This window comes from Saccopteryx leptura, chromosome 12 (genome assembly GCF_036850995.1).
Source record: "Saccopteryx leptura isolate mSacLep1 chromosome 12, mSacLep1_pri_phased_curated, whole genome shotgun sequence".
NCBI lineage: Eukaryota > Metazoa > Chordata > Mammalia > Chiroptera > Emballonuridae > Saccopteryx > Saccopteryx leptura.
Genome location: NC_089514.1, coordinates 26,943,864 through 26,953,143, shown reverse-complemented (window position 1 = coordinate 26,953,143; position 9,280 = coordinate 26,943,864). Strand labels below are relative to the sequence as shown.

Genomic DNA, 9,280 nt, shown 5'->3' with positions numbered 1-9,280 from the left:
CTTGACTACGAATATCATTAATGATCTTCACTGCATCATTCATCACTGTGCTCAGCTTAGATGAAAATCTCTTTGCAACTAAATGCTGCTGGTGACGCATACAGAGCACAGACATTTCCAGATGTGCAATGTCCTTTATTTTTTCAATTACCTAAGTGATGTCCAATCATGCTCACACACCATCCAGACACACTCCAATGCACTTTCCCTAGTCTAAGCCTTTCACATGAAAGTACTCATTAAGAGCATTAAATATCTCTATACTAGTGGTCCAATCAGGCAGATCAAGACAATAGTTTTTCTCTAAAGTCTTGTCAAAATACCTCAGAAGCAAAGTAGAATAGCATGGTTACTCAAATCAGGTGATTCGAGTTGAATGACAAAACATTTTGATTTCTTTATCCTCTCTAGTTTGCTCTTCAATATTGTTGGCCATATCAACAATTCTTCTCTGAACAGTATTGTCTGAAAGCAGGATAGCCTCAAGTTTTTGTGTGGCTTGAGGACCCAAAATTTCCTGCATGACATCTAAAATGCAAAGCTTTTACTAATCCTTTACCAATATAAACTTTTTTTTATTTTCAATATTTGAAGGGCAGCTAGATAAAACACTCAAAGCAGCAATTTGTCACTAGCCATCATTTTCTTCATTTGAATCTTCTGACTTCATTTGGTTGTGTAATCATTCAAAAAAAAAATCCAGTGGCTTCTCAATAAGATTGCTATGTTTTGAATGCAACTGACAAGTAAGTTTGGAAGGTTTCATTGCATCATTTGACAGAATTTCAGAACATACTACACACAAGAGCCATGGCAATAATTCACTGCCAGGTGCTACGGTGAAACCAAATTTAAATTGGATAGTGTTAAAAAAGTAATGAAAGAGTCCAAAAATTGTGGCCTGAATTACTTCAAGAATGGTATTTCTATAAATTGGTATGACTGTCAACTGTATGATTGAAGAGTATAGATGTGGGGATTGAAATGTTCACCAATTCAGAATTAGGTGTTAATTTAGACATCCACATGAAAAAGTGATGTATGCATGTGTGAACACATATACATGTGAAAAAAGACCTGATCTGAAAAATAACCTTGGGCACCTAAAGCAGGTATTTGAAGATATGACACTGGGTGAAGAGATTGGACACTGGAAAGGTCAAAGTAATTTTGTTGAAGCATCCCAACATTAAACAGTCATGAAGATAAAAATTTAAGGAGAGACTGAGCAGAAAAGCCAATGATGTAAAAACAAAGACAGGAAGGCAACCTAAGCAAGGAGAATGTTTCAGAGGAGCTGTCAACTGTTCCTGTTGGGTCCAGGTGAGTACTGATAATTGATTCAAATTTAGAAACATGAAGGTCATCAATGACTTTAATAAAAACATTTTTAGTGGAATAGTAGGATAAAACGATCAGAGCAGGTTACTAAACTTGAAAGTAAAAAATCGGTGTAACTTTGGCTTGGTTCTTTTTTGGCAAGTACCTACTTGGAAGAATTTGTAAATTTTTAAAACTGCAATTTTGTTAATGCACAAAAATGCTAACCCAAGGCGTTTGTATTTAAATGCTTTGCCTTGTGACCTCATTAAGATGAGTTCTGTCAGTTTTATTAACTGACAAAGCAAGTTCTTTAGTGGGAAATTTCCAGGAACTGGACACAAGGGGTATTAGTTTAGTATTTAGGGATCCATACAATCGTCTTCAATGATAGAAAACTTTTTGTTTTCCCTTCTTTTCCGAGAGGGAAGACAGACAAACTCCTGCATGCGCCACCAATGGGATCTACCTGGTAACCCCAGTCATGAGCTGATGCTCTGCCCATCTGGGGCCATGCTCACATCTGAGCTATTTTTAGCACCTGAGATGGAGGCTCCAGGGAGTCATCCTCAGCACCTGGGGCAATGTACTTGAACCAATCAGGCCATGGCTGCAAGTGGAAGAGAGAAAAGATGAGGGGAAAAGGTGGCAAAGTAGATGGTTGCTTCTCCTGTATCTTGACCAGGATTAGAACCTCGGACTTCCACACACTGGGCCGATGCTCCACCACTGAACCAGCCAGGGCCTAGAAAATATTAATTCTTTAATGTAGCATTTAATTGGAACTGCTAGGTGTTTAAAAATAGTTTATTACTTAGGTACCTATAACCTTGGCTAAAAGATCTGAGCCACATAACAGGTAACATCAATATATACATTAATTTTCAACTGAATTCCAACTCCACAGTCCATTATGTAAAAGATAACTCTCTCAAAATTTTCCTGCCATAAAATTACTATTAATACACTTCTTGCCCTTTGAAAACGTGCTAAGACTCAGCAGAAATTCCCCAGATCTGTTCTTGGCCTCTAGCTCCATAGTTAGCAGTGACAGACTCAACTATAATCTCCAGCTAGACCACGGCAACTATTAACTGAAAACCTTCAGCAAAGAGACTGCCATGGTAAAAACCATTAAAAACTGCACATACTTTGATATCAGCATTTTGCCAATGACAAAAAGGCTTAAACATTCTTCCTGATCCACCTTTGTTCAATTCCCAGTGGTAGCTAATTATGCTCAAGTGATGTTATGGACTATATACAAAATGAAAGTGTTTTATTAAGCCATTTAGTCTTATTTTCAAATTATACAAATATGTATATAAACTCAACAAATTCTTTCAATTCTAGTATTTATTTCCTATATCCTAGTTTAAAAATTGAGAGTACATTTTCAGGATTAAATAGTGAGGCATACCAAGTTTCAAACATTTATTAATCAGTGTAAACCCCAACACAATACACCAACAATGATTTTGTGCGTTTGGAGGGGAAATATTTCCTGGTTAAGTGGAAAATTGTGCGGATGGCTTCTGGAAGACCTTCATTATAAGCAGCTTTATAGGGAAACATTTCATTTAGAAGTCTGGACGATCCTTCTTCAGTTTGCTGTAATCTACATTCACTGAGTAGAACTTGGAAAAGAAAAAAGATATTTTAGATAATCTATGAAATGCACAGAGATGGTACAGAAGTTTTAGAATTATTTTTATTCAGCTTTATATCGTAACAACTGCACACATAAATTTTTTGAGAATATTTAACAATGTGAAACTAATTCAAAGAAAGACTACAACTCCAGTCCTTTAATAATGGTTTTGTAAGGTCAAAACAGTGTACTGCAGAAGAACAGTTAGTATAATCTGTTAGAACCTCTAAAAACTTATTTCAGAGTCAACAAAAATCCCTGGAGTCGTACTTCCGGTTCTTACGTTTTAACTTCCACGTCCACCAAGTATACTGACGAAGTTCCAACAGAATCGAGGTCTACCGAGAACTATCATCCCTCCTTTGGTTAGCAAAGGTTTATAAATTAAATTTATAGCAACCAAAATAAGCAAGTAATATGGTAATGCTTTGTTGTGTGATTTACTTCACTTTTTAGACACAAACTGGCTTGCCTCGATGGCTTTATTTTCCTCTTACTTTCCCAACCCAGACTGCATCATGTCAAACTGACACCTGACCACCTCTGGTACAAAAAGCTTTTAAATCGAACTGTATTTTTGTTTCTAAATGATACAGTACATTTGGAACATTTGTAATTTCCAAAATTTTCTCTATTTTCAATTAAAAATAACTTTAGAAATCTTACGATTGCTTTAAAAACTGCCTTTAACTCTCAATGACGTTTCTTTTTTAATAATTCATGTGGTAAACTGCTCCAGAGAAAAGAGAATTTGTACATAAGCCCAAATAAGGCTATAATCCTGGGTTTACTCCCTCTTATGCCAAAGAACACTGAAGAGACTGTGCTACAATTACTTGAAGACTACGTTAACTCTGAAATAGCCTTTGCGCCTGACCAGGCGGTGGCGCAGAGGATAGAGCATTGGACTGGGATGCCGAGGACCCAGGTTCAAGACCCCGAGGTCGCCAGCCTGAGCGTGGGCTCATTCGGTTTGAGCAAAGCTCACCAGCTTAGACCCAAGGTTGCTGGCTTAAGCCACTCAGTCTGCTGAAGGCCCGCAGTCAAGGCACATATGAGAAAGCAATCAATGAACAACTAAGGTGTCACAATGCTCAACGAGAAACTAATGATTGATGCTTCTCATCTCTCCGTTTCTGTCTGTCCCTGTCTATCCCTCTCTCTGACTGTCTGTAAAAATAAAATAAATAAATAAATAAATAAATAAAATAGCCTTTGCTTTATTTCTCCAAACATACCAATTTTTTAAAATCTAACTGAAAAAGCCTTAACTTCTAAAAAAAAAATCCCAGGTAGTAAAGTTTATCTTTACAATGTACAGATTTTCATAGGCAGATTAGTATGAAGGAATAAACTCTAACGCAGGATTCTGTTCTGACAGTATTCTCTTCTGAAGCAATTGAACCTAGATAATGAGACTTCAAACAAACAGTGCTATCCTAACATATTAACAAAATATTATAGGAATATTTATAAAAGAAGCTGCAATTATATATTAAGAAGAAAATAAATATCTGTTGGGCTCTTTTAATAGATGTCAGCATTATAGGTAGAAAGCCTATTTAGCTTAATTAATTATAACAAGCTTACTCATTCTCACTTTATAGAAGCAAATGAAGTTGCCCAACACTGAACAAGCAGGACGCAGCCCCTAACAGCCATGCAGTGAAAGGTCAGAGCATCTTTGCCAGTTTTACCAAAACTAAGCAGGCTTGACATATTTGCTTCTACTTGGTTCCATGTGCCGCTATCAAAATTCTCTGTTGAAGTATTTTCAAATCTGCTTTATTTTTCAGGTAATTTTGAGGAATCAATAAATGGTCTCAAATTAGCAACAACAATGGATGGACTTCGAGGGAGTTATGCTAAGTGAGATAAGTGATACGGAGAAAGACAAATACTGTATGATGCCATTAATGTGAAATCTAAAAAGCTGACTTTACAAAAACAAAGTAGAATGGCGGTTACTAAGAGGGGAAGAATTGGGAAGGTGTTGTGTGAGGGTACAAACTTCCAACCGGTAGATAAGTAAGTTCTGGAGACCTAATGCACAGCACAGTGATTACAGTCAATGGTATTATAAGTTTCAAAATTGCTACAACACTAGATTTTTTTTTCAAGAATTTATTTATTGATTTGAGACAATAAGAGAAAAAGAGAAACAGAGAGAAACATTAATTTTTCATTCCACTCATCCATGTATTCATTGTTGACTCTCGTATGTGTGCTGACCAGAGACTAAACCTGCAAACTTGGCTCACGAAGAAGATACTCCAAACCAACTAAGCTACCTGGCCAGATCCTTCTGAAATTTTTATTTTTTAAGATTTTATTTCTTGATTTTTAGAGAGGGGAGAAAGAGAGAGAGAGAAGAGGGAGAAGTAGGAAGCATCGTCTTGTAGTAGTTGCTTCCTATAAGTGCCTTGACGGGGCAAGCCCAAGGTTTCAAATCTGTGACCTCAGCATAAATCTGTGACCAGGTCAATGCTTTATCCATCAAAGGTCAGGCAAGAAACTAGATCTTAATTGTTTTCAACACAAATAAGAAATGATAATTATGCAATATAACAAAACTGTTAGTGCTACTGTAGCAATCATATTGCAATATATTAACTTATCAAACCAACACTTACAAATATGTATTACATGTCAATTATATCTCAAAAAAATAAATACATGGTCTTGGTCCATGATATCATTCTTTGGAAGAGTACTTCCACAAACCACTTCAGAAAAGATGTTAAAAAGTTTATCTAGAAAGTTCATGGTAGAATTTCAGATTCAACTGATTTTTATCTCTTCCTACTAATCTTCACATGAAATATTTCTACCATACAAACAGAACAGCCAACCAAAACATCCACTCGATTAGTGCTACTCAGTGTGATTCATGGATCAATTGTCAGCATCACCTGAAACCTTGTCAGAAATGTCAATTCTCAGTCTCCAGAGACCAGCCCAATCAGAATCTCTGAGGTGGAGCTGAAGAATGTTTTTAACACACTCTCCTGCTGATACCGATATACACTGAAGTGAGAAAAATTACACTAGAAAGATCTATGAAAATGGTAAATAGCTACCTTATCTCTCCTTTTTTCTTCATCAAATCAGTAGAATTGAGACAGTCTTAATTTCACAAATACTTGTTAGAAAAATATACCATTTTAACTTCACATCTCATCTAGCAGCTCAGCTCTTCAAAATTCTGCATAATGGAATTTTACATGTACATCCATTTTCAAAAAAGAAAAAGAGTCCATGACAAAATTTATTTAACAGTTTTGTAGCTTACCTTGTATTGCTCATTGGGAGCCAGTTTGTTCCAGGGTTCTGGGTTATTCTTTCTGTCCCAACTAAAATAAAACATTGTAATTGTTATAGCAATAAAAACTCTTCAAAATAGTTTTGTACTACTTTTTTTTTTTTCTGAAGTGAGAAGCGGGGAGGCAGAGACAGACTCCCACATGCACCCAACCCGACATGCACACCAGGGGGTGATGCCCTGCCCATCTGCGGTGTTGCTCCGTTGTAACTGGAGCCATTCTAGCGCCCAAGCGAAATTTGCTCCTATGGAGCCTTGGCTGTGGTAGGCGAAGAGAGAGATAGAGAAAGGAGAGGGGGAGGGGTAGAGAAGCTGATGGGCGCTTCTCCTGTGTGCCCTGACTGGGAATTGAACCCAGGACATCCACACGCCCTGCCAACACTCTAGCACTGAACCAACCAGCCAGGGCCTGTACTTCTTAAAAAGCTAATGTTTTGAACAGATCAATCTCATTTACCATTAAGTAAAATACAGTGTACAGTGTTGTTTTCACTATAAAGTTGAAACAGAGATAGAATCTATAAGCAATCCCATGTAATCAATTAGAAATAAAGTAAACAGAGCCTATTAAGGCAGTTGTCTTTGTCAGATAGTTTTCTTGTCACAGGAAACTTTATACTTGACTGTTATTAAAGTTTTCTATTTCATCCATGAAGTGGTATATAGAAAGCACATAGAACAACAATGAATCAATCTTTTTCCTTGCCTATTGTTTTTCAATTTCAAAAAATATGTTATTGTAGAAAAGCAGGCAAAAAACATAACTATCTCAATCTTTACATTACAAGATAGGTATTAACAGTTCTACTCTATCGAAAAGACTCAGAGAACTTTAGATGATTTCATGAACCTGGAAAAGCAAAAGCCAATGGCAGAACCGTGATCTGAACTTACTGTCTGACTACAAAACAGGTTCTTTCTATTACCTGATGCTGCCTCACCAGAAAGATTGTAGCTCCTAACCCAGCTTGATAAAACCATCAAAGTACCAAACTTTTTAAAGTACTTACCAGACATCTGGATTAAAAAATGCCAGGCGCATGACATACAACAGTGCTCCAGTACCTCCGGCTCCAATAAACACAAAGAGAGGGATCAACTAGAATCAAACACAAAGCAGACAAGCATTAATAGTCATCTTCAAATACCGAGGCACTGATAACAGAAAAACTACATTAGTTTCTACATACTGATTCCTAAATTTCAAACTCATGTTCAATTCTGTCTTAAATTTTTAATAAAGCTATAGACCTCACATTAAAGTAATATTTCTTGCAACTGTATTCAAAAGAAAGAAAAGGCTTACTAGTGGCACAGTGGATAAAACATCGACCTGGAATGCTGAGGTTGGAAACCCTGGACTGCCAGGTCAAGGCACATGCGAGAAGCAACTACCTATGAATTGATGCTTCACACTCCTACTCCTGCCTCCCCACCGCGCCCTTCTCTCTCTCTCTCATCTCTAAAATCAATAAATAAAATCATAAAACAAACAAAGTGGAATTTCCAAAGGATGGGAAGAGGATTCTGGTTTAATATGGGGAAAAAAAATATTCAAATTTTAAATTTCCAAGAAAATATGTTGTTTACTTCACCTTTCTAACATTTATGCACCATTCCTATTAAATTTCCCCAATTCCTTTATTCCGAGGCTTGAAAACAATCTCTTGGCAAATTACTTAAGCCTGTCCCAATATACACGTTGTAAAAAAACACAGTTTGTAAAATAAACAGCCTGAATGAGCAAAGAGAAACACACCTGTTACAAATATTAGTTTTAGGCATAATCTCTGATAACATACCACTACCAATGCTTAATGAGTAGACAACAGGGCTTTAGATAAAGATTAAATACTGCATAATTGAGGGAGTTTTTAAATTTTTACTTATTGATTTGAGTGAGGGAGAGATTGTGTGAAACATCAATTTATTGCCCCTCTTATTTATGCATTCACTGGTTGATTCCGTCTGTGCCCTGACCAGGAGTGAAATGCAATCTTGGCTTATAGGGACAACGCTCTCACCAACTGAGCAACCAGGCCAATGTCTGTAACTGAGTTTTTCAACAATCCGTTCTGTGCTGGGGGAAAATGAGAAATACAAAAAAATTTTACCTGCAATTAAACTCTGCGCTATAAAACTCCCCCAAAATGTCAAGACAAACTGAGGATTCCAAGCTCATATACTCCACATTTGACATAAGGTCTGGTGGTGCAATACAGAATGTACAAGATCCTTACCAGACCGCACAGAAAAACAGGGGTAACTTGACCCCAACCCAAGCTTTACTGCGCGCACAGCGCGCTGCAGACTCTCTCGGTCCCAGCAACCGACAAGACGCGGCCGCCAGACTGTCAACAGTCACTCTTCTATTTTCCTCCGACGTACACCTCACCTTCAGCCGGGCAGCCCAGCCGCACAGGGCAGGGCGTGGAAGGTCAGAGCTCAAGGGGCTGGAGCATGCAGCAGGACGGAACCGAGTGGGGCCGGGTCCATCCTCAACGCCGGGGAAGAGGAAGCTCCCGGGGGACTAAGGCAGCCGCAGCCCACACAGGACGGACCCCCGGGAAAGGGGTCACGAACTTACGCTTGGATGCTTCTTGGCCTGACCGATGATCTGGCGGAGCATGATTGCGGCAGAAGGCCCGGAAGCAGACAAACACAAAACAGCACTTAACCGACAGCAGGTACTCCGCACGGAGGGTAAGCGGACGCCCAAAGTCACCTAGGACCTCCTACCTGAAGGACCCCTGGCTCGGAGAGCTCACTGCGGCAGGAGGGCCCGGATGCGGCCGTCCATCCCAGTGCCTGCTTCACCCAGCGCTTCACGCCTCTGCTCTAACCTGAGAAGACCCTCAGCGTCCCCCTCCAAGGGAAACCCTCTTATTCTTGTGCGATGTATATTCCCGACGGGTAACTTTTTCCGTCAAAACTGGAACACTCGTATTGACCAAACAGGCACTTTCTCAGAAGGCCACGCGTTGAGA

The 9,280-nt window shown here is 38.6% G+C and overlaps 1 protein-coding gene across 1 annotated transcript; it reads right to left on the bottom strand.

The window, feature by feature from the left end:
* Nucleotides 1-2,740: 2,740 nt before the first annotated feature.
* Nucleotides 2,741-9,039, bottom strand: NDUFA4 (NDUFA4 mitochondrial complex associated). The gene is made up of 4 exons (XM_066353989.1): nucleotides 8,881-9,039; nucleotides 7,304-7,392; nucleotides 6,264-6,324; nucleotides 2,741-2,957 (listed from the first exon to the last, which is right to left on the bottom strand). Exons 1-4 carry the CDS (start codon nucleotides 8,920-8,922, stop codon nucleotides 2,901-2,903), a joined length of 249 nt encoding a protein of 82 aa, XP_066210086.1. The 5' UTR covers nucleotides 8,923-9,039; the 3' UTR covers nucleotides 2,741-2,900.
* Nucleotides 9,040-9,280: the final 241 nt, after the last annotated feature.

Excerpts from the sequence above, each read along its gene's own strand:
- NDUFA4 (XM_066353989.1), bottom strand. The coding sequence starts at position 8,922 with ATGCTCCGCCAGATCATCGGTCAGGCCAAGAAGCATCCAAGC. Across the intron at positions 6,325-7,303 it reads TTTTTTAATCCAGATGTCTG|TTGGGACAGAAAGAATAACC; the intron begins GTAAGTACTTTA and ends GTTTTATTTTAG. Across the intron at positions 2,958-6,263 it reads CTCCCAATGAGCAATACAAG|TTCTACTCAGTGAATGTAGA; the intron begins GTAAGCTACAAA and ends TTCTTTTCCAAG.